Source organism: Ranitomeya imitator, chromosome 10, assembly GCF_032444005.1.
Source record: "Ranitomeya imitator isolate aRanImi1 chromosome 10, aRanImi1.pri, whole genome shotgun sequence".
NCBI classification, from domain to species: domain Eukaryota; kingdom Metazoa; phylum Chordata; class Amphibia; order Anura; family Dendrobatidae; genus Ranitomeya; species Ranitomeya imitator.
The window spans coordinates 81,187,440-81,213,139 of NC_091291.1; the positions used below are offsets into that span (position 1 = coordinate 81,187,440).

The 25,700-nt window shown below is 46.2% G+C and overlaps 1 protein-coding gene across 2 annotated transcripts; it reads right to left on the reverse strand.

The window, feature by feature from the left end:
• Positions 1-649: 649 nt before the first annotated feature.
• On the reverse strand, positions 650-25,192 carry THY1 (Thy-1 cell surface antigen). 2 transcript variants are annotated; one of them, XM_069740875.1, is made up of 5 exons: positions 25,108-25,170; positions 11,486-11,627; positions 9,416-9,471; positions 8,466-8,813; positions 650-6,815 (listed from the first exon to the last, which is right to left on the reverse strand). In XM_069740875.1, the coding sequence occupies exons 3-5, from the start codon at positions 9,450-9,452 to the stop codon at positions 6,709-6,711; spliced, it is 492 nt and encodes a 163-aa protein (XP_069596976.1). In that variant the 5' UTR covers positions 9,453-9,471; positions 11,486-11,627; positions 25,108-25,170; the 3' UTR covers positions 650-6,708. The 2 variants fall into 2 exon arrangements, with proteins under 2 accessions (XP_069596976.1, XP_069596975.1); XM_069740874.1 differs by lacking the exon at positions 11,486-11,627 and having other exon boundaries at positions 25,108-25,192.
• Between the last annotated feature and the right edge of the window lie 508 nt (positions 25,193-25,700).

Below are 25,700 nucleotides of genomic sequence, written 5' to 3' on the forward strand. Positions count from 1 at the left end.
CTGCAGTTCATTCACTAGGTCCCCCTGCGTGGTTCTGGGATTTTTGCTCACCGTTCTTGTGATCATTCTGACCCCACGGGGTGGGATTTTGCGTGGAGCCCCAGATCGAGGGAGATTATCAGTGGTCTTGTATGTCTTCCATTTTCTAATTATTGCTCCCACTGTTGATTTCTTCACTCCAAGCTGGTTGGCTATTGCAGATTCAGTCTTCCCAGCCTGGTGCAGGGCTACAATTTTGTTTCTGGTGTCCTTTGACAGCTCTTTGGTCTTCACCATAGTGGAGTTTGGAGTCAGACTGTTTGAGGGTGTGCACAGGTGTCTTTTTATTCTGATAACAAGTTTAAACAGGTGCCATTACTACAGGTAATGAGTGGAGGAAAGAGGAGACTCTTAAAGAAGAAGTTACAGGTCTGTGAGAGCCAGAAATCTTGATTGTTTGTTTCTGACCAAATACTTATTTTCCACCATAATATGCAAATAAATTGTTAAAAAAACAGACAATGTGATTTTCTGGATTTTTTTTTCTCAGTTTGTCTCCCATACTTGAGGTCTACCTATGATGTAAATTACAGACGCCTCACATCTTTTTAAGTGGTGGAACTTGCACTATTGCTGACTGACTAAATACTTTTTTGCCCCACTGTATAGCGCCAACATACTCTGTATTGTTAATATATTCTACAAAATAAACTGACGCTGAGATATACAGTGGGGAAAATAAGTATTTGATACACTGCCGATTTTGCACATTTTCCCACCTACAAAGAATGGAGAGGTCTGTAATTTTTATCGTAAGTACACTTCAACTGAGAATCGAGAAATCGAGAAATAAAATCCAGAAAATCACATTGTATGATTTTTAAATAAGTAAATTGTATTTTATTGCATGAAATAAGTATTTGATCACCTACCAACCAACAAGAATTCTGCCTCTCACAGACCTGTAAGTTTGTCTTTAACCCCTTCACCCCCGGAGCTTTTTCCGCTTTTTCATTTTCGTTTTTTGCTCCCCTCCTTCCCAGAGCCATAACTTTTTTATTTTTCCGTCAATATGGCCATGTGAGGGCTTATTTTTTGCGGGACGAGATGTACTTTTGAACGATACCATTGATTTTACCATGCCATGTAACAGAAAACAGGAAAAAAATTCCAAGTGTGATGAAATTGCAAAAAAAGTGCAATCTCACACTTGTTTTTTGTTTGGCTTTTTTGCTAGGTTCACTAAATGCTAAAACTAACCTGCCATTATGATTATCCAGGTCATTACGAGTTCATAGACACCAAACATGTCTAGGTTATTTTTTATCTAAGTGGTGAAAAAAATTTCCAAATTTTGCTAAAAAAAAAAAAAAAAAATTGCGCGATTTTCCGATACCCGTAGCGTCTCCAATTTTCGTGATCTGGGGTCAGGTGAGGGCTTATTTTTTGCGTGCCGAGCTGGCGTTTTTAATGATACCATTTTGGTGTAGATACGTTCTTTTGATCGCCTGTTATTGCATTTTAATGCAATGTCGCGGCGACCAAAAAAACATAATTTTGGCGTTTTGATTTTTTTCTCGCTATGTCATTTACGTCATTTAGCGGTCAGGTTAATCCTTTGTTTTTATTGATAGATCGGGCGATTCTGAATGCGGCGATACCAAATATGTGTATGTTTGATTTTTTTAAATTGTTTTATTTTGATTGGGGCGAAAGGGGGGTGATTTGAACTTTTATATATTTTTTATTTTTTTTATATTTTTAATCCCTTTTTTTCTTAAATTTTAGCATGCTTCAATAGCCTCCATGGGAGGCTAGAAGCATGCATAACTCGATCGGCTCTGCTACATAGAGGTGAAGCACAGATCACCTCTATGTAGCAGAAATGCAGGGTTGCTTTGAACGCCGACCACAGGGTGGCGCTCAAAGCAATCGGCCATCAACAACCATAGAGGTCTCAAGGAGACCTCTGGTTGTTATGGCGATGCACTGCTGACCCCCGATCATGTGACGGGGTCAGCAGTGCGAGCACTTCTGGCCGCGCGGCCGGGAGCGCTAGTTAAATGCCGCTGTCAGCGCTTGACGGCGGCATTTAACTAGTTAATGAGCGCGGGCGGATCGCGATTCCGCTCGCGCTCATTGCGCGCACATGTCAGCTGTACAAAACAGCTGACATGTCGCGGCTTTGAGGTGGGCTCACCGCCGGAGCCCACCTCAAAGCAGGGGATCTGCCAGCTGACGTACTATTCCGTCAGCTGGCAGAAAGGGGTTAAGAAGCCTCCTACTCTGCACTCATTACCTGTATTAATTGCACCTGATTGAACTCGTTACCTGTATAAAAGACACCTGTCCACACACTCAATCACACTCCCTTCTCTCCACCATGGCCAAGACCGAAGCGCTGTCTAAGGACACCAAGGACATATTTGTAGACCTGCACAAGGCTGGGATGGGCTACAGGACAATAGGCAAGCAGTTTGGTGAGAAGGCGACAACTGTTGGCACAATTACTGTAAAATGGAAAAAAACACAAGATGACTGTCAGTTTTTGTCGGTCTGGGTCTCCATGCAAGATCTCACCTTGTGGGGTAAGGGTGATTCTGAGAAAGGTCAGGAATCAGCCCGGAACTACAAAGGAGGACCTGGTCAATGACCTAAAGGGAGCTTTGACCACAGTCTCAAATATATGTGAAAACAAGGTCCCCTGCTCACGCCAGCACATGTCCCAGCCCATTTGAAGTTCGCCAATGACCATCTGGATGAACCAGAGGAAGCATGGGAGATGGTCATGTTGCCAGATGAAACCAAAATAGAGCTTTTTGATATCAACTCCACTCGCCGTGTTTGGAGGTAGAAGAAGGATGAATATAACCCCAAGAACACGTTCCATGGTGGGGGAAACATCATACTTTGGGGGTGCTTTTCTGCAAAGGGGACAGGGCAACTGAACAGTATTGAAGGGTGGATGGATGAGGTCATGCATTGTGAGGTTTTGGCCAACAACCTCCCTCCTTCCCTCAGTAACAGCATTGTAGATGGGTCATGGCTGGGTCTTCCAGCATGACAATGTCATGAAACAGAGCCAGGGCAACTAAGAAGAGGCCCTGCAAGAAGAATTTCAAGGTCCTGGAGTGGCCTAGCCAGACTCCAGACCTGAACCCAATAGAAAATCTTTGGCGGGAACTGTAACTGAGTGTTACTGAAAGACAGCCCCAAAACCTGAAAGATCTGGAGAAGATGTGTGTGGAGGAGTGGGCCAAAATCCCTGCTGCAGTGTGTGAAAACATGGTCAAGATTTACAGGAAATGTCTGACTGCTGTTAATGAAAACAAAGGTTTCTGTACCAAATATTTAGTTCTGTTTTTTTATTTTATCAAACACTTATTTTATGCAATAAAATGCAATTGGATTGTTTTTAGATTCTGTCTCTCACAGATGAAGTGTACCTCCGATAAAAATTACAGACCTCTCCATTCTTCGTATGTGGGAAAACTTGCAAAATCGTCAATGTATCAAACACTTATTTTCCCCACTGCAATTGAGATTTACATCTGTTTTGGACAGGTAGACATACATTTAACAACCTTTACGTCTGTTAATCTAGGGACACATCGGACAGAATCAGGCCCATTCTGCTAATCACATTCTGATCAGTGTTTGACCAGATCAGAGTCGGAACTCAGTGTGATCTAATTTTCTTGGATGAGGAGAACATAGAAAAAATATTCTCCATCTTTTCCATTGTGTTAGTCTGTGAAAATCGGTTCTCACTCAGACACGATCCAATCAAATTTTTTCCACGCACTCACTGATTTCCATGGCCAACAGTGGTCTAAATATCGGATGCAAATCAAACATGCTGTGAGGAAAAAATCAGACATGTTAACGTCCCCATAGAATAAGATTGGTCTGAGGGTGATCTGATGTTTTGTCAGATCCCACTCGGACCCAAAATACTGTTGTTTGCACGAGCCCTTGGGGTGTAGATTTTAGTATGGAGGGTGAGCCCATTGCAAAGTATCCATGTCAACACATTTTCCTATCAGAACCTGTCAGCAGTGCAGCCCCAGGCTCCAGGCCTGTAAGGTATAATCATTTTAGCATAACTGTAACATAAAAATATTGTAACATTGTATAATCAAAAGTCTTTAATCAATTTTCTCCATTATGTCTGTTTTAGGCTTTGCAAAGGGCTAAGTGACCATCTGATGGGAATTGGGGTTTCCTGACTTTAACACAAATGCAAAAGTCAACAAAAATAAGGATCAGATAGTTGTATTTCAACAGAATTTTGGTTTCAGGAAGAAAAACCCCAGTAAGGGGTCTGACAGCTGCGGAATATCCTCTTCCTACTACTAATATATGCATGCTCGGCCAAGCTGTGTAGGTTTATAGATGGGCGGGGAGAAAAAGTCAGGACAGAAAGTTGTTGGCTGATCTAGCGTTTGGCCAACAGCTATCAAAAATGTACATCGAACCTTAAAGAGGTTGTCCACTGATTTATCATTGATGACCTATCATCAGGTCATGTCATCAATGTCTGGTTGGTCGGAGCCTGACACGCAGCACCCCCGCAGATCAGCCGTTCTCGGCGGCTGTCATCTGATAATGCTTAATTGAGAAGAGTGGGCAGCTTTACCATCTGAAAATATAAAGAACCTTATCCACAGCTACCATAAAAGACTTCAAACTGTCATTGATGTTAGAGGGGGCAATACACGTTATTAAGAAATGGGGTATGTAAACTTTTGATCAGGGTCATTTGAATGTTTTGGGTTGTCATTATGATTTAAAAAGAGAAAACACAGTAGTTTGACAATAAATGGCTTCACCCAACCACTAACCATGAGTGGAGAAAAAGTTTTCGTGTTATCATTCATATCCTCTGAAAAAAGGCCAAAACAAAAATTCTGCCAAGGTATGTAAACTTTTGAGCACAACTGTACATCCGTCTCCTATTGATTTGAATAGGATGTGGGTATGCAGTACCCTGCTGTGGCTTCTATCAAAAGATCGAGCAGCTCTGCAATTGAGAATCTCCAGCTGGATGCCGCCGACGCCAAGAACGGCTGATCGGCAAGGGTGCCGGGTGTCGGACTCCGACCAATCAGACATTGATGACCTGCCCTAAAGATTGGTCATCAATGATTAAGTAGTGGACAACCTATTTAAGGCCCCAATACACTTGAGATAAAGTCCAATCCCATCAATTTCACTCGACGACCATTGGATGTGTATGAGACTTCCTGACTCTCTCCTGACAGATGATGTTGGGGAGAGAAGGATAGCGCAGTTGGAATTTTAACACCCGATCCTTTTTTTTTTTTAGGTAGCAGCTTTCTCTGCTTTACCTGTAGCAGCACATGAACGCTCGTGTGTATGGGGGGATCGGGAGAGACAGCTGTCTGCTGAATGACACATTGTATGGCCAACTTTAACCGATGAGATAGGCTACGTTCACATTTGCGTTGTGCGGTGCTGCGTCGGCGACGCAACGCACAACGCAAACAAGAACGCATGCAAAACGCATTGTTTTGTGACGCATGTGTCCTTTTTTGGCATGATTTTGGACGCAAAAAAATGCAACTTGCTGCGTCCTCTGCGCCCTGACACTTGCGCCAAAAATGACACATGCGTCACAAAACGCAAGACAACGCATGTCCATGCGCCCCCATGTTAAATATAGGGGCGCATGACGCATGCGTCGCTATGCGTCGCCAAACCTGCGCCCGACGCAAAGCAAATGTAAACGTAGCCTTAGTGAAATTGATTCAAATCGAAGGCTTTACAATATAATGCATAAAGAAGACCTTAGAGAGATGGAGGAGAAAAATTATATAAAAATGTAGTTTAAAAATAAGACTGGGTTTTTATGATGTATTTATATTGCATTATTAGAACCTTTCTTTTTACATTGGTAACAATTGTTGTATTACCCAGAGCAACTGTACCAATTTTTCAAGGGTAAGGCTGAAAATCAAAGCAGTATTATGACGAGTTGGTATTGGTGACACAAACACTTTTCATGCAGCGATTATTATGCCAGAAGCCTCTGGAGCCTTGGACATCAAAGCTTCTCCGATACCATAGAAACTTGTTAGACATCAGCTTATTATTTTCCTAATTTCATTGGAAACAAATCTCCTGTTGCAATGGGTAACGAGTAGTGATGAGCGAGTGTGCTTGTTACTCAAGATTTCCTAGCATTCTCAGGTGTTTTCCGAGTATCTTGGGTGTGCTTGTAGATTATGTTTGTGTTACCGCAGCTGCAGGATTTGCAGCTGTTAGACAGCCTGAATACATGTGAGGATTCACTAACAAACAGGCAATCCCTGCATGTGTTCAGGTTGTCTAACAGCCGCAAATCATGCAGCTGCGGGGACACAAACATAATCTACGAGCACACCCAAAATACTCGGAGAACACCCGAGCATGCTCGGAAATCTCAAGTAACAAGCAGACTCGCTCATCACTAGTAGCGAGACGTAATTTTTACTCATACAGTTTTAATATAGGAGATCCATCCTACAACCTACCAATGGTCACATGTGACTATTACTTTTGCATATAGTAGTGAACGTTTACCTGATTTATTTCATATGCATTGCTCGGAAGAAAGATAGGACAAGGGCATAAGAATTTTCTGGTAATGACATTGAAACAGTTTTCATTTTGTCCAATACCATAATGAAACAGAAAGAAATTATGTCTTGAAATGTTGACCAATCGTTACAGGAAGCCACCAGCTTGCAGTAAGGGCAGGAAGAGTAGTGAGATGAGAGGCCATGATGTATTTAGGGCAAGGATACTGACTGCACCACATCTCTCCAGCCTCGCTGTAAGAAGAAAAGGGAGGAAATGTGTCAACCATTGGTTCACTTCAAGCTGAATACATAGAATCACTGTGTAAGTTCATAATGAATATTGCTATATGACAAGCCCTTATTAATAGTCCCTGCATACAGCATAACATAAAAGAAAACTCTATAAGGACCTACAAAGCCTCATACACAATAGATGGCTGTAGGCTGAATGATGGTTGAGTGACGGTTCAGCCGGCAGCTATCTCTGCCGTTTATCCCATACACAGGAGCGCCCGCTCTGCCGAGTGCTCCTGTGTTCTCTATGAGAGCCACTGTCAGAATACTCTGGCTTATCTCGCTGAGAACAAAAGGATTGGCAGTCTGATGCTGGACAAGCTGGATCCTTATTTCACCGAGCATCATCTATCTGGTGAGAAATAAGAGGCTCTCACGCACATCAAATTGTTGAGTGAACCCAAATATCACAGAATTTGGGTGTCATTAATCTAATGTGTAGGGGGGCCTTAAAGGGTATCCATCAGTAGGATTAGCTTTCCTAAGCCGTCTATATGGGCATGTAGATCATAGAAAGTTGAACAAACTCATACCTTCATATCTGTGATACAATGTTTTATCCAATAAAAATCAACATTTTTTTCTTAATTTGTAAATGAGCTGTTAAGATTTGTGAGCTGGATACTGATCTTCACTAGAATCTTCCTCAAGAGCTTATGTTTATTTTTCTGATGAAAGAGGGAGTTAACAATGTGAGACATTCATCTTTGTCTCATTAGAAACACATCTACAACAGCAGTTCTCCGCTCATAGCACTGTTAGCTCTGTTGCAGAGCTGTGCCTGACTACAACTGACACTTATTCAACTTCCATCTCACAGACAGCCAGTGTGGGGGAGTGGCAGTACATGTGATCTGACAGTAGGAGAGGAGAGCTACAACTGCAGATGTGTTTGTAATGAGACAAAGCTCAGATATCTGTAATCACTCACAGCTCTGCAGTGAGATCCAGGGAGCAGACTGTCAGTCATTACATGTTTCACATTGGTAACTTTCCCTTTCCTATCAAATCAGCTCTGTCTGCAGATTCTTGGTGAGATCTATGTCCGAGCCATAGATCTTAACAACTCATTTACATAATATGTGAAAAATGTGAATTTCTCTGGAATAAGACATTGGATCACAGATATCAAGGCATTATTTCTTTCAGCTTCATATGAACTGCGTGCCCATGTAGACTGCTTAGGAGAGGTGATCATACTAACAGATTCCCTTTACGGATCAGGCAGTTCACCTGCTGATCCTGTTCTCATGGAGAAAAGCGACCTCCGGAGGTATCTAACAGCAGCTAACTGCCCTCTTCCATCTCAGAACACATACACACTTGGCTAAACTAAAGAATGAAATGATTGCTGTCCACCAAAGGAGTAATTGGCTGCCAGCTAATTAATGGGCATGTCTTAGTTCTGCCATGAGTACAAATGTTCATCATAGAAAGAGAAGAGAATCCACTCTTTGACCCCAGGATCAGACATTTTGAAATCCAACGGCCCGATCCTTCTTTTCCCTGAAATCTGTTGCCAAAGGAGCGTTGGAGGACCCCATACACTTTACTACGATACTTTGTGACATGCACAGAAATTGCTCAATTAGCCTTGGCTAAATTTACCTTTACTGACGTTGATGGAGACTGTTTGGTTGATGGTGAGGTCCTCAGGAATGTTCAAAGTGCAAGTATACTCGCCCAAGTCAGAGGTGTTGTAGCGCTGAATGTGCAGCTGCACGAGGCCACGCTCTCTGTACACACTGGCACGGTTATGATATTTGTCATTGAATTTATTAAGGTTTATGGTACTCAGGATGATCTCAGGTTCTTTTCTACGCTTCAGACGGAATTCGTAGCGCAAATCATTGTTGGTAATGTTCATATAACGGCAGTCTAACCGGAGCGTTGGACCACGACCCATCAGGCAAGCTGTGAACCTGGTAATTTTCTGAGCACTGCATGCCTGCAGTACTGCAAAATAATCAAAGTTAAAAGATATAAAATAATTTAAAAAAGTTATGCTAAATGGAATTTTTTTTACCAGGCATTAAAATTCTTGTTAATAAGAAGAGCTTAACGATAGTGTCAAAATGTTCTCAGCCAGCTGTCCATTACCAAACACTCCTCCATTAGAGTACGGGCCTCTCTTATCTTCTAACTGCGGGCACCCATTTTATACCTGTAATATTACTATCCTCCAAAATAGCCTTTTAGTGGACACAGATCTCGTTCAAATAGCAAAGGGATGGCCCTGGTGCTCATTCACACAGGCAAGGGAATATCCCATCATCATAGATGGATTTTGTGCGGTAGGCTTTGTAAAAACAGCACTTTTGCAATTTACTGCTTATGAAAATTTTAAGCAATTTTCGAGATATTAACACTTTTGTTTAAAGCTAGTTGCCTAGGAGACCGACCACCGCTGCTGTGTAGCTAGTAAGCGCTGTGCTGAAGCTGGCGGGGATTAGGCGGTAACAGCACTCTCCAGCGATCCTGGCCAGCTTCAAAGCACAATGACCTGGTGATGTCTCTTATATATAAAGACAATTGTTTCCTTATTTTCTATTACTTACAAGCAACTAGTGTCATCATTGGCAGTAAGTAATTCATGTTTCTTCTTTATTGGCACCTAAGCAGAAAAAAAAAGAAATCTTAAATATATTAACTAGCATATGCTTTTCAGGGTAATCATGTTTCAGAATGAGAGCCACAATGTTCAAGACAATTCATACAAATGTTCAAAAAACATATCATCATAGTTACAGTGGCTAGAGACAGATCAATAATATACAGTTTATAGGAGATGGATTACTACATAATACAACAACCTGCATATGAATACAAGGAATTCATGGAAACCACTCACAAAATATAAAAAGACTAAAGTTGTTTTATTACACAAAAATATTTAAAAACATGAACCATGCAATAAATGATGCGTGTATGAAGATTCAGAAAAGAAGATAGGTCAAGTGTAGATAAGGAGGTGGTAAGTCAGGTATGGTCATGGGTATACTAATAGTTGTTGTGCAATGCCAAACAGATAATACTGGACAGATTCCCAATAAACATTTCATCTAGGTAGATTTAATTAAAACCAGCTTGTTCATTTAGGTCTCTCCACTTGAGAAAGTAATAGTGAGAAACGCGCGTTGGGGCGTCCGCAGCGCTTTACAATTTTGCACACATTATCATCACTGTCCCCGATGGGGCTCACAATCTAGAATCCCTATCAGTATGTCTTTGGAATGTGGGAGGAAACCGGAGTGCCCGGAGGAAACCCACGCAAACACGGAGAGAACATACAAACTCTTTGCAGATGTTGTCCTGGGTGGGATTAGAACCCAGGACCCCAGCGCTGCAAGGCTGCTGTGCTAACCACTGCGCCACCGTGCTGCCCTAATCTAGATTATACTGTATATTTATTGGGAATTTGGCGAGTATTATTTGTTTGGCATTGCACACCAACTATTAGTATACCCGTGACCAGACCTGACTTACCACCTCCTTTACCTTCACTGCATCTATCTCCCTTTCTGAATGCTCATACATGCATCATTTATTGTATGGTTCATATTTTAAAATATTTTTTGTCTAATAAAGCAACTTTATGTTTAGGACAAGTTGTGGCCAATAGATTTGCAGTCAGAATAAAAAGTATGCAAACCCTTTGAAATTTCTGATATTTTTAAGATGATTGCGAATAAAATGTGTTCTGGGTGTCAATAATAGGCAGTGGCGACCCACTTAAACTAACACAAGGATACTTGTCTGTTCATCTCATTAATTGAGCATATTGAGTAAAAACCCACATTGAAGGGAGAAAAAGTAAGTAAACCCATGAATTTAATAACGTGCAGATTTCCCCTTTAGGGCGCAACCAGACGTCTGTATTACTCGTGCAAGAATCGAAGCGCATGTGTAGCGCCCCAGGGTCCAGGTCGTCACAGTAGTTACGTTTGGAAGCGATGAAGGATATCTTTTATCAGGTAACCACCATACACACAACATGTTCACACTCCAGGCCACAAAGGGGAGCTTTTGATCCTATTTACTAGGTGACTCCCCTATATATATTGTGGTTTGGAGGGAAAGAGAGATTAGATTGTCAGAGAGACAGAAGAGAGCAGTCTATAGGACTGGAGGGGCCGTTCAGCCAGAAAGTGCTGAAGCTCCTGGACAGAGATTATGCTGACAGCCGAACACCGTTGACTGAGCATGAAGAAGAGCGAAGCACAGGGGAAAGATATCAGGGGAGACCAGCTAAGAGAAGGCTGCCTCCCTCTGAGGCGCAGAGAACCGGTAGCCGGACCACCGAGGTTCTAAGGACTCTACGACTTACATCAGAAACCAGCAGGACAGCTAAACTGCAAGTTACCTGTCCGCCTTAATACCCAGGAGACATGGTGACACCTATAGAGCCTGGGGCATGCTAGAGTCCCTGTAAAAAGGCTCAAGTCACCAGTCATATGGGTTATGTCCTATCCTATATGAGGGACAGAGAGAACAACTGTGAGGACCTTATGTGAAGCCATAGGCAGTAAGGGACTAAAACACCACCGAGCTCTGAGGAAGGCTTTCAACTCCCACCTGGTAAAGGGGACTCTAGATTCGTTTCCAAGCCAGCCGGACCCTGCCTGTACCTGTGATCTGGTAGTCTTCACTGTCGCTGCCTGAAGTATTCAGTAAACCAGGTAAAGAGACTGCAAACATGTGTCCTCGTTCTTTACTGTTCCATTTGCCATCTTCCATCTACACACCGGGAGCCCTGGGGATATACTTTACCTGTGGGAAGGTATACCATCTATATAATAATAATAATCTTTATTTTTATATAGCGCTAACATATTCCACAGCGCTTTACAGTTTGCACACATTATCATCGCTGTCCCCGTTGGGGCTCACAATCTAAATTCCCTATCAGTATGACTTTGGAATGTGGGAGGAACCGGAGTGCCCGGAGGAAACCCACGCAAACACGGAGAGAACATACAAACTCTTTGCAGATGTTGTCCAGGGTGGGATTAAAACCCAGGACCCCAGCACTTCAAGGCTGCAGTGCTAACCACTGCGCCACCATGCTGCCCCATCTAGCTGCTATAACATCACCCCAGAGGATCCCTTAACGCAGCGTCGGTCCCCCCCTGGCCGAATACCACAGGTGGAGTCACGAACATAAACTCTATTCACTAAATCCCTTTAAAGACTTTCCCCATTTACATGGGTGCCCAGGGCCATGGACCGAGTTGCAGCCACCGTGAGATCCCCCTGTGAACACCGGACCCGTTACTGGGTACCCTACGGCCCTGGTGGGTGACTCACATGGACTGGCATGGACTGAGGTGAATATGGTTTAGTTTTATTTTATCACATCTACTGTGGTTTTAACGCAGCTCTTACATTGCAGCGCTGTCACCACTTCCTTTGGTGTCCGCGGTCATATGGTCTCTAGGCGGCCGGTCATATAACCAGACCCAGCACCGCACACACAAGGCTGCTTTCTACTGTAGCTGGGCTGCTATGGCTGTTCCAGTTATGGGAGAAATATAAAAATAAAGATAAGAAAGAAAAAAACAAGACCTCAAAAGCAGAAAAAAAGATCTTTTCGGGATTTACAGTATTTTAACATTATGTTATTTTTTATGTCTATTAAGACATATCATTAAAAAAAGTATAATATGAAAAAAATCATACCAAACACCTTAAAAAATAAATAGAAATCTGTCAATTGTACAGAAAGCTCTGCACCCAATGCTGTGACACTAACTGGTACATATATCAAAACAACCATCACAAAATGCTTGAAATTAATATCATTTACATTTTACTTTTTTTTTAAAAAAGAAAAGAGTTTGAATGTGAAAAAAAAGTTATTTTCACCCTTTTTAACACAGCAAAGGCTAAATTTGCAGAAAAGCAGCTGCTATATGGTTAAACTTGATAAAATAATATTATACTATTTGCTAGCAAAAAAAGGCACAACAATCACCTTAATAAGCTAAAAAATGTGGCAACTGTTTAAATAGAATATGTAAAAAAAAATGAAAAAGCGTACTGGGCATTAAGGCTCATATGCTTCTAAGAAAACGAGTGAGGCTTTATAACCCCTAAATGCCCTGAGACTGTTTTGTCTGACATTTGGAGTAGCTCATCAGCTGGAGCGCTGTTTGTTGCTGCACAGCATTACCCCAGTCCTGCCCCGTCTGCTCAGCTTGTGAGCTGAGTTCTCCAGGTCCTCACGTCTACTGACAGCAGAGATGAAAAACATTGAAGATTGTGCAGCGCCCCAGAGATCTGGTCGTTGCAGTAACGTCGCTCTGCCACTAAGGGGAGTGATGGTACGTCTGATGGCACTAAAGGAGTTCTACTGACCAGGTATCACCGAGCACACACTACACTTCACACTCCGGCCACAAGGGGGAGTAAAAGGCTTATTTATTGGGCCACTCCTCACATTGGTAAAACTTGGGGTTGGACAGGAAGTTAGGCAGAACGAAGCCTGGGAGAGCTCCAGGGAGGACCTGTCAGAACTGGGAAATCTAGCAGGTACCTAGCAAAAGGACAGATTGTTACGGAACCACGCCTGCACTACCTTGCGGCGGTATCCTAAGAAAGAGACACGAAGCGAAGGATATTGTGGAACAGTGAGAAACGAGATCAGCACAAAGGAGAGCCAGTAGGAGTCGTGCCACAAGAACGTTAACATCTTACTGAGGCGCATAGCCGGTGGCCGGAGCACCGAAGAAGTAACAGTCTCCACGCATTACTTCAAACAGCAGCAGGACAGTTAATTACAGGTTGGCTGTCTACCATACAACACCTAAGAAGGACATAGGAGGCAATCGTGGGAGAGGGGCGACACTAGGGTTCCAGAATAACTCTAGGCCTACCCGTCATACGGGTGCGTCCTAGCCATAACATACCTGGGGGAAGGAGAAGAGAAAGATCTAGAAAGAACGAGAACAGAAGTTGTGAGGACTATCCTGAATGCTCAGCAGGGAAGCACTACAATACACAGGCGCTAGTGGGTAGCACTGATTTCCACCTGCAAAGGGAACTCTGGATGTGCCTTCGGACTGGCCGGTCTCAGACAGCCCTGTTGAAAGTGCCCTGGATTGAGGATCCTGAAACCTTCAGTAAAAGGTAAAGAAACTGAACCCTGTGTCCTGGTTATTCCTCACACTACGCACCATCACCCTTTATTGGACGCCCCTTAGCAGGGTCACGACCGGGTCCAGCCACCGTGACAACCCCAGAACTGAGACAGAAAGGACCGGTACCGAGTAACCTGTGGCCCTGTGTCTGGGGGCGATCCAACTTGGCGTCACGAACAGGATTGTACTTAAGCCTGAAGAAACAGGTCATGTGTGCCTTGGAACTGTGATTGAACTGTGACTTATTGCAAAGACTGTGTACCGCTATTTGCCGCCAAAAATCTGCCATTGCCGCGCCGTGTGGAGCGCGAAGGGAGGAGCCATAGCTTCGTAGGTGGAGCCATCTGGAAAAGCGCGCGGAGCGGAAGACGCGGTGAGGCGCCGACCCCGGAAGGAGAACCCCGACCCCGACAGTTTAGCCAGGGGGAGGAACGGCCATGTCGGATTCCGGAGGAGCGGAGGTGGTGGCCACAGCTGCAGACTCGGGAGCACTTCCGGATTCCACGGTAAGCGCAGCCACAAACCCGGTATCACCGCTAGAGGCCGCGGGGCTTACCGCTCCCACCAACCAGCCGGATACTGCCACCGCTACAGCAGCCATAATGCCCTTCTCTATGCCGTACCTACCAGGGGCCGCCTGGCTCCCACGATACTTTGGAGAAGCTCATACGTTAACTGACTTTAAAAAAGGGATTTGTAGCCTGCTCGAGTTTTATCCCTTGACGGAGCCTCAGAAGGTTCATATGATAATCGGCCAACTCTTTGGAGCGGCATTGAGGGAAGTAAAGTCCTGGCCCGCTGCGGACAAGAAAACTGCACAACAAGTATTTGCCAAGCTTAAAGCCACCTTTGACACCGGCACCGCTACTGAAATTAAATTGATGTTCTATGGGTGCAAGCAGCGGCCGCAGGATAGCTTACGAGACTATGCCCTTAATCTGCAGGAGGCGCTGTGGGCCATCAAGCAAAGTGACCCAAACAGCATGCAAGATGAAGATAAACTCCTGAAAGAGCGGTTCATCGAGGGGCTCCTGTGCAGTAACCAGAGGGCCCAGCTACACTTCCTGGTCATGCAGAATCCAGATCTGACTTTCGCGCAATTCAAAGATAAAGCTATCCAGGTGCTACCGGAGCGGCAGCCCAGCCGTGCCACACTTCCCAGGTGGCAAGCCCTCACATACCACCCGGAGGTGGCGCCGGACGCACCTGTCTCCGCCGAGGCCGATGCCCAGATCCTGGAAGATGACTCCCCTGCAGGACTGCGCCTCCAGGTACAGGAACTGACCAGGAGCATTGCTGCCCTAGCCCGGACAGTCCAGTCCGTACAGGAGGCCCCCAAGGAGAATATCCAGCTGGCTTCCAGACCGGAGGATGTCCCCTGGCAACAACCAAGGAGGGTTCCATCGACCAGAGGCGGAGACGACGATCGTTTTCATCAGGATGGACGACCTATCTGCCGCCGCTGCCACCAGGTGGGCCATCTTGCAAGGTACTGTCAGTTAAACGAGCAACCCCTGGGGCCAAGGGCGAAACCCCAGGAGTAGAATGCCCAGGCCCGCAAAATTGGAGAGCCAAATACGTTGGGGGGCATCCTGTTCTCCCCATCGTGATCGACGGTATCCCTATGAATGCTTTGCTGGACACCGGTTCCCAGGTGACAACTATGCCCTACATTCTTTATAGACGTTATTGGGAGGACACTGACATCACCCGTGCCCCTGATGATGATTTCACCATAATAGCTAGCAATGGTCAGCCACTGCTGCAAGCGGGATATAAAGAGGTCACTATTAAGGTGGGGCGGGTAGAATTGGAGGCCCAAGGAATTGTCATTGTTGATATTGACCTGCGTGAACGTAACCCCATGATGACCATCGGTACTAATGTCATAGAAAATTGTCTTGCAGAAGTTATTGTTTTGTTGCAGCAAGTAGCAGAGACAGCTGGTCACAGTGAACAACGTGCCTTACAGAGAGAAATCAGAGCCCTAATGCGGAGACAGCAAGTGGAGCTGACTGGTGGTGAAATTGGCCGGGTCACAGTGAGTGATTCGAACCCCATTGCAATACCCCCCAGGAGTGAAATGTTAATATGGTGTCGGGCAGCCATAGGTCTCGGGGGTAAAGACTATCAGGCCCTGGTAGAACCTGTGTATTCGGAGAATAGGCCTACCCTCCTGACAGCCAGAGGGGTGGTTGACGTCCGCAGGGGAGGGTGCCGGTATATGTTCTTAACTGCGGGGAGGAGGAAGTCCACCTAACTAAATATGTCACACTTGCCAAGCTGTTTACTGTTAATAATAGTGTGATACAGGCACCTGGGCCCTTGGCTCCGTCCAAGTCGGCGGAGGACAACGGCTCTGCAGAGCAATCAAAAGATTGGTGCCAAGAATTTCATATGGGCACTGATGCTACTCCATCTCACCAGATACAGGGGGCCTACAGGGTGGTTCACGAGTATGAGCGGGTATTCAGCAAACACCCCCTTGATTTCGGGCGGGTAAAAGGGATTCAACATCACATCCCCACAGGAGATCACCCGCCCGTAAAAGAAAGATACCGTCCTGTACCCCCAGCTCATTATCAGTGTGCCAAGGACATGTTGCGAGAGATGAAGGAGGCTGGGGTAGTGAGAGACAGCTGTAGCCCCTGGGCAGCTCCATTAGTCCTCGTTAGAAAGAAAGATGGCACCATGAGGATGTGTGTGGATTATAGGCAATGAAACCGCATTACACATAAGGACGCATACCCCCTGCCTAGGATAGAGGAGTCCTTGGCTGCATTGAAGTCTGCTAATTACTTCTCTACTTTAGATCTCACCAGTGGGTATTGGCAGGTTCCCGTGGCAGAGGCGGACAAAGAAAAGACAGCCTTCACGACGCCGATGGGTCTCTGCGAGTTCAACTACATGCCCTTCGGATTGTGTAACGCCTCGGGGACGTTCCAGAGGATGATGGAGTGCTGTTTGGGACACAAGAACTTTGAGACCGTGCTGCTGTATCTGGACGATGTCATTGTCTTCTCTAAGACCTATGAAGACCATCTTAAGCACCTGGCCGAGGTCTTTGAAGCGCTGTCCAACTTTGGCTTAAAGGTGAAACCGTCCAAATGCCATCTGCTCAAACCCAAAGTACAGTACCTGGGCCATGTGGTGAGTGCCGAAGGAGTGGCCCCAGACCCCGACAAGGTCACGGTGATCAAGGACTGGCCGCAGCCCAGTAACATTCATGAGGTCCGGCAGTTCCTCGGGTTGGTGGGTTACTACCGGAGGTTTATCAAGGACTTCACCAAGAAGGCCGCGCCGTTGCAAGACCTGTTGGTGGGCCAGCCCAAGAAACCCAAGGGTAAGAATACCCCGTTGGATTGGAACAACGGACTGGAAGGATCGTTCACTTGCTTAAAATCGGCACTAACGGGAGAGGAAGTACTAGCCTACCCGGAATACGACCAACCATTTGTATTGTATACGGACGCCAGCAACGTGGGGCTGGGAGCGGTGCTGTCCCAGGTCCAGAAGGGCGAGGAACGAGTAATCGCTTATGCCAGCAGGAAGCTTCGCCCCACTGAAAGGAATCCAGACAACTACAGTTCCTTTAAGCTGGAGTTCCTCGCAGTCGTTTGGGCCATGACGGAGAGGTTCAAGCACTATCTGGCCTCAGCGAAATTCACCGTCTTCACGGATAATAATCCACTTACGCACTTGGACACAGCGAAACTCGGCGCCTTGGAGCAGCGGTCGATGGCCCGGTTGTCCAATTACGACTTCACCATCAAGTACCGGGCGGGGCACAAGAATGCGAATGCCAATGCATTGTCCCGAATGCCTCACCTACCCGAAATGGAGGAAGACCCAGAAGCATTTGAAGAAGTGGAGCTGCCCGCTTTCCATCGTCCCAAGGCAACTCAGTGTTCCCATCAGGTGGAGAACAGGCGCAGAAACAAACAGGGCGCCCCGTTGAATCCCCTGCCCCACCACGGGTGGACAGAGAACCAGGATGGTGACCCTGCGGTCCGTTGGGTGAAAGAGCTCCTGACGCAGGTGGGTTTGCATCCTGGCCTGGATGATCCACCGGAGACATTACAGTTGTGGAAGGAGAGGGGCAAACTGTTTCTTCACGATGGCAAGCTGTGCCGAAGGAGCATCGACCCTCGCACTCACGAATTAGTGTGGCAGATTGTGGTCCCCAGACAAGATGTGCCCATGGTCCTGGGAGCGTACCACGATGGGGCAGGACACTTCGGATGGAGGAAGCTGGAGAGGCTACTCCATGGGAGGTTCTACTGGATCGGCATGAGGAAGGCCATCGAGAGGTGGTGTCGAGAGTGTGGCCCCTGTAGCCTACGCCGGAAGGATCGTGACAGCCAATGGGCTCCCTTGCAGCCCATCATCACCAAATGGCCGCTCGAGTTGGTCGCGCTGGATCACGTAAAGCTAACACCTAGTCGGTCAGGGTATATCTACGCTCTCACCATTGTGGACCACTATTCCAGGTTCCTGGTAGTCGTACCAGTCAAAGATCTGACGGCTAGGATGGCTGCCAAAACCTTCCAGCAGTACTTCTGTCGACCCCATGGGTACCCAGAGAAGGTGTTGACCGATCAGGGGCCGGCATTTGAAGCGGGAGGTGTTCCAGGAGTTCTGCAATTTGTACGGATGTAAGAAGATCAGAACCATGCCATACCATCCACAGACCAATGGGATGTATGAAAAGATGAATCAAGTGGTGATCAACTTACTGAAAACCTTACCTGTAGAGGAGCGGAACTTGTGGCCTACAAAGTTACCAGACTTGGTGGACATGTACAACCACATTCCGGTGAATTCCACCAACTGCACCCCAGCGTACCTGATGCGAGGAAGGTCTAGCAAGTTACCCGTCGATCTGGACATGGGGGTTCTGACCCCCGAAGATATATCACCAGATGCGGATTGGGATACCGAGAGGCAGCAGAGGTACTGCAAAGTACAGGAATGTGTGGAAAAGAGTCTCGCTCAGGCCAGACAGAAGCAAGAGAGGGACTACAACCAGCATGCTCCCGCGGCTCCATTGGCACCTGGTGAGCAAGTACTCAAAAGAAAGAGGAGACTACACAAGCTTGATGATCAATGGGAAGCGGAACCGTATACCATTCTCCCCTCCGACTTCGACAAAACAAAGGTCTGTCTCATCAGTAAGGACGGAGGGGAGACCTCAGCGGCCATATCCAGAGACCACCTGAAAATATGCCCGGAGAAGCTGAAAGATGGGGAAACAGATCCCAGGATTTCTCCGCCCGTGGAAGAAGAGAAGATGATACACACTGTTCTTGGCGATTTTCCCCAGTCCTGGACTCAAATAAATCAGGCCATTGTGGTACCTGTCCTAACGTTCCGTCAACCGAGACCGCCAGAACTAAATGTGGTGCCAGGGCAGCTGGACCCGCCAGCGCAGCCGACCCCACCAGAAGATGCGATGCCAACGGTCGAACCAGCGGGTCCTCCCTCTGTCATTGGTGAATCTGCCATGCCCACCACTAATAGTGGTAGCACTGAGGACGCAAGTATGCCAGTGCTGCTCAGAATCACTAGAAGTGTAGCTAGAAGACAGTGCACTACATTAGCGATAGCGTCCTGTCAGGCCAGTAGCAACCCCTGCGCTGCGGAGGTCCACGCATAGCACCAAGAATCAGACTCCACTTCGTTATAGACCTTGGCGATATTAACGATAGTTGTTATTTGGTTGAAAATGCTTGTGTAAATATCTGTGTTATAGGTTAAAAATGGACAATGGCGTGATGGACAGTGAATCACTCCAAAACTTCCACAGGGGCCCCTTTGTTTACCCGGGGTCCCTGCTATTCTATGGTTGCACCTACAGAACTAGGAGTCATGGACTGTGCATGACCAATCTTTTGCAACGTTCAAGCGTCCTTACTAGGGTTGAGCGACCTTCACTTTTATAGGATCGGGTCGGGTTTCACGAAACCCGACTTTTGGAATAGTCGGGTCGAGTGAAATCGGCCGATCCTATAAAAAAGTCAGGGTCGGGGTCGGCCGACACTCGAAACCCAATGCAGTGCATTGGGTTTCCATGGTTCCCAGGGTCTGAAGGAGCAGAAACTCTCCTTCAGGCCCTGGGATCCATATTTAAGTGTAAAATATAGAATTAAAATAAAAAATATTGCAATACTTACCCTCTGACGCGCCCTGGTACTAACCGGCAGCCTTCCTCCTTCGAATCCGCGCTTCTAGGACCTTGCCGTGACGTCGCGGTGACGTCGCGGCTTGTGATTGGCCGCGCGGCCGCCCATGTGACCGCTCGCGCGGCCAATCACAAGCCGCGACGTCACCCGCGACGTCACCGAAGGTCCTGGAAGGGCTGATTCTTAGGAAGGAAGGCTGTCGGAAGGAAGCAGGGCGCTTCCGAGGGTGAGTATATTCCTATTAGGAAGCGCCCTGCTTCCTTCCGACAGCCTTCCTTCCTAAGAATCAGCCCTTCCAGGACCTTCGGTGACGTCGCGGGTGACGTCGCGGCTTGTGATTGGCCGCGCGAGCGGTCACATGGGCGGCCGCGCGGCCAATCACAAGCCGCGACGTCACCGCGACGTCACGGCAAGGTCCTAGAAGCGCGGATTCGAAGGAGGAAGGCTGCCGGTTAGTACCAGGGCGCGTCAGAGGGTAAGTATTGCAATATTTTTTATTTTAATTCTATATTTTACACTTTAATCTGAATTCCGATACCAATTCCCGATATCTTAAACATATCGGGAATCGGGATTGGAATTCCGATTCCAGATTCAAAAGATCGCCGACTTCATGGCCGACCCCCCACTGGGGTCGGGTCGGGTTTCATGAAACCCGACCTTGCCAAAAGTCGGCGACTTTTGAACAATTTCGACCCGTTTCGCTCAACCCTAGTCCTTACCTTCCATAATGGAAAGCACTGTTATATTTACTTGTTCATAGTATATATATAAGAGTTTTTGTGTGTTTTCTATTAACATGTATTGTTGTTCTTCTTTTCCCAGTCCGGGAGTACTGGATTTAACCGGGGGGAGTGCAGCGCCCCAGAGATCTGGTCGTTGCAGTAACGTCGCTCTGCCACTAAGGGGAGTGATGGTACGTCTGATGGCACTAAAGGAGTTCTACTGACCAGGTATCACCGAGCACACACTACACTTCACACTCCGGCCACTAGGGGGAGTAAATGGCTTATTTATTCGGCCACTCCTCACATTGGTAAAACTAGGGGTTGGACAGGAAGTTAGGCAGAACGAAGCCTGGGAGAGCTCCACGGAGGACCTGTCAGAACTGGGAAATCTGGCAGGTACCTAGCGAAAGGACAGATTGTTACGGAACTGCACCTGCACTACCTTGCGGCGGTATCCTAAGAAAGAGACACGAAGTGAAGGATATTGTGGAACAGTGAGAAACGAGATCAGCACAAAGGAGAGCCAGTAGGAGTCGTGCCCCGAGAACGGCAACATCTTACTGAGGCACATAGCCGGTGGCCGGAGCACCGAAGAAGTAACAGTCTCCACTCATTACTTCAAACAGCGGCAGGACAGTTAATTACAGGTTGGCTGTCTACCATACAACACCTAAGAAGGACATAGGAGGCAATCGTGGGAGAGGGGCGACACTAGGGTTCCAGAATAGCTCCAGGCCTACCTGTCATAAAGGTGCGTCCTAGCCACAACATACCTGGGGGACGGAGAAGAGAAAGATCTAGAAAGAACAAGAACAGAAGTTGTGAGGACTATCCTGAATGCTCAGCAGGGAAGCACTACAATACACAGGCGCTAGTGGGTAGACACTGATTTCCACCTGCAAAGGGAACTCTGGATGTGCCTTCGGAGTGGCCGGTCTCAGACAGCCCTGTTGACAGTGCCCTGGATTGAGGATCCTGAAACCTTCAGTAAAAGGTAAAGAAACTGAACCCTGTGTCCTGGTTATTCCTCGCACTACGCACCATCACCCTTTATTGGATGCCCCTTAGCAGGGTCACGACCGGGTCGAGCCACCGTGACGACCCCAGAACTGAGACAGAAAGGACCGGTACTGAGTAACCTGTGGCCCTGTGTCTGGGGGCGATCCAATTGTGTCACTTTGTATTACATGATTTCTTCACAGCATTTCACAACGCCAGGTTCAGCTCATCCATCTCATCATTAATGGAAGCTTAAATAAAATAAAACAGTGTAACTTCGTGAACATTTCGATGTTCAGAATGGCAATGATGGATATTAATATCTTCAGTGTGTCATGTTGCACTTCGGGGCTTATACAGAAAAAATTGTGCCTCTTAGTAAAAATACAAACTAGGCATAATAAAACCTAACCCTCCCCTCCCCCACAAAAAAATAAAATAAAATATGGTGGAGTAGGCGAGGTCACAGCACATAGGCACTGTTCAAAGAGAAAGGCATTTCTCCCAACTTTTCCCACTACAATAACCCTTTCATATAGAGTACTAGCCCCCGCCCACCCGAAATGTCCCTATTGAACTGTATAATACCCTACCAATTAATTCCTCAACATAATGTGCCCCCACAGTAACCTCTCCATAGTGTGATACCTTCACAGTTTCACCACGCACAACATAAGGCCCACATAGTGCCCCCTCACAGCTTGCTGCTCCTACAGTTACCTCCCCACAGTATGATACATACAAAGTGAGCTCTCCACAGCTAGATGCCCTAAGGCCGGGAGTCACACTACAGCGAGATACGGCCGAGTCTCGCAGGTTAAAAACAAGCTCTGGCACTGGCACTCCGGAGCGGAGAGTGCAGCTCCATGTAGTGCTATGCGGCTGCAGGCGCCGCACCGGAGTGCCGGTGCCAGAATTTGGTTTTAACCTGTGAGACTCGCGAGACTCGGCCGTATCTCGCTGTGTGTGATCCCAGCTTTAAATAGTCATCCCCAGACAGTATCATGCGCATTCCCCCACTGTGTTTTCCCAACTGAATGATGCCCCCACAGTGACTGTTCCAAAGTATGATACCCTCAAAGTGAACTCTCCCCACTGTATAATGCTCCAAAAATGATTTCTCTCCACAGTATGATAACTTCAATGGCCCCACCATAGTATGATGCTCTTACAGTGACCCCCACATAGTATCATGTTAATGTCCCCACACAGACCATTCCACAGTATGATGCCCCCACAGTGACGCCCAACATACTGCTGCCCGCACAGTGAACCTCCTCATAGTATGACACCCCACATTGACCCTCCCACAGTATGATGCCCTCAAAGTTCTCCTACAAGCAGTATCATGCTCCCACAGTTCTCAAACACACAGTATGAAGCAACCACAGCCACCCTCATACAGTATGATGTCCTCACAGTCCCCCCACACACAATATGCTCTAATAGTGACCCCCCTACTGTATCATGCTAATGTCCCCACAGTGACCCCCTCATAGTATAATTCCCCCACAGTGACCTCTCACAGTATAATGCATGCAACTTGACACTTTCAGCACAGTTTGATGTCCCTACAGTGAATGCACCAAAGTAAGATGCACTTACAGCGAATCCACTACAGTACCATGTCTATGCCCTCACAGTGACCCCTCCACACTATGATGTCCCAAATGTGACCTCCACCCATAGTGTGATAACCCCACAGTGACGCCTAACAGAATGACGCCCGCACAGTGAATCTCCTCATAGTATGACACCCACAGCGACCCTCCCACAGTATGATGTCCTCAAAATTCTCCTACAAACGGTATTATGCTCCCACAGTTCTCAAACACACAGTATGAAGCAACCACAGCCACCCTCATACAGTATGATGTCCTCAAAGTCCCCCCACACACAATATGCTCTAATAGTGACCCCCCTACTGTATCATGCTAATGTCCCCACAGTGACCCCTAACAGAATGATGCCCACACAGTGAACCTCCTCATAGTATGACACCCACAGCGACCCTCCCACAGTATGATGTCCTCAAAGTTCTCCTACAAACAATATTATGCTCCCACAGTGCCTTATTCCGTGTGCACCTTGATTTTCATGGACCTTTAGGGACATGTCGTGTGCCAGCTTACAACTATAGTGTGGGCCACGATAAGGAATATAATATGGCTACTGATAGCTTCTAATTAGTAAAATTATAAATATCTTTTATCAAGAACTCTCCCAGCATGACACATGGGCCACAACTCCCGACTTTCTGGAAATCTATATACTTTTTTGCGTAAAACTTGTTATTACTAGAAATACTAGAAAACCCATATAATGAATATTTATACATTTGTACCCAGAGTTTTATCACTTAGAGATCATGGAAGAAGTTTTATTTTGTTATGTGCTTCTATAGTAGACATATTTTTCTCAATAACATTTATATAAAAGACCGAATATTTCAAGAAAGGCTTCAATACAAATATTTCTAGGCACAGCAGACACCAGAAACTCGTCTACATTTTTCTAGTGTTTTGTTTCCCATTTTCTGGCTGTTTTTCTAATCTGTAGATTTTTGCAGTTTTTTTTCCTTGTGTTTTTCTAACATGAAGGATTGTGTTTTCTACCTACCATATGATATGTAGAAAAGACTAAAAGTCCCAACTAAATCTGTCCCTTGATTTTCCTTTGTAATATTTTGACTTATTTGTGATTTTGTGCTTTTTTCTTATTAGCCTTTTTTGTTACTCTATCACATGGGTAGATTGAAATCTCAGGGATGAAGGTTTTTCGATGTCTGAGCATCCCCTGTCCTTACAGAACAGAGATATCTGCCGGATGAAACAGAGGCATTTCTGAAGGTCGGTCTGTTCTTAGGTCTATTCCACATGTTGTGTTTCTACGTCAATCACATGTACATGCAGATGTAGCCGTGCTGGATTTGTCATTTAACCCTTTGTATTTAGTGGGTAACATCATAGACAGTCATAGCACATGGTGATACAATGTTGCGTTACGTGTATGTAGGAATGTCTTGTCTTCCATAATGGAGTTCAGAATTTCTAGACCCCTCTACACACCCATCATGGTGTCCTAGGTCTCATGCAGATATGTGAGTCCCCCCAACACAATGATGCAAATGATCCTCATGTGTGTCCTACTTGGTACAATGGCGTGCATGCATCTTTGCTCTCTGGCTATGAGGATGCTTTACCTTGTTCCCTGAGTCTGCTCACAGGTTCTGTGGCTGCAGTAGTCACACCGCTGCCTCCCTCTGCCGCAATGTTCAGCTTCTTACTGCAGTAAGGGGAGGGATTGCTGGACCACATCCAGATGGGATGGGAGGAGGGCGTCCTGGAGACACTGGAACTTTCTAATAAGGAGGCTTTAGGAAATATGCTTCATTCTGTCAGGCAGAATCCCACTTATTCTAATGATTATATCATTCATACGCGCTTTAAAACACCATCTTCAATACATATATCAGCAGTTAGTGAAATGACGGTGTATGTGTAATGCATCCATGCATCACTACTTCCCTATAATTGCTATGGACTTTAAAATACAAGAACATTCATCCAGGACTAGTATAGAGCAGAAAGAATTGATTGCTCCGGTTTTATTTAAAATATTACAAATCTCAAAACCATTGGGACAGCTGTGATACAGGAGCTTGGTGTGGTGAACACCGGAGCAGGGGAGTTCTGTGCATGACATGGTTAAAATGTCCCCGTTATAGAGCAGCGCCAAGGCAGCTTCTGTTATACTATAGCCCAAGGTGCCACGTGGCAACAGAGTCCTCTGCCA

Bases quoted from the DNA above. Each gene is read 5' to 3' on its own strand.
- THY1 (XM_069740874.1), bottom strand. From the start codon at position 9,452: ATGAATTACTTACTGCCAATGATGACACTAGTTGCTT. The intron at 8,814-9,415 runs GTAAGTAATAGA...ATTATTTTGCAG, and splicing joins AATGATGACACTAGTTGCTT to TACTGCAGGCATGCAGTGCT. The intron at 6,816-8,465 runs GTAAATTTAGCC...TTCTTCTTACAG, and splicing joins CTCCATCAACGTCAGTAAAG to CGAGGCTGGAGAGATGTGGT.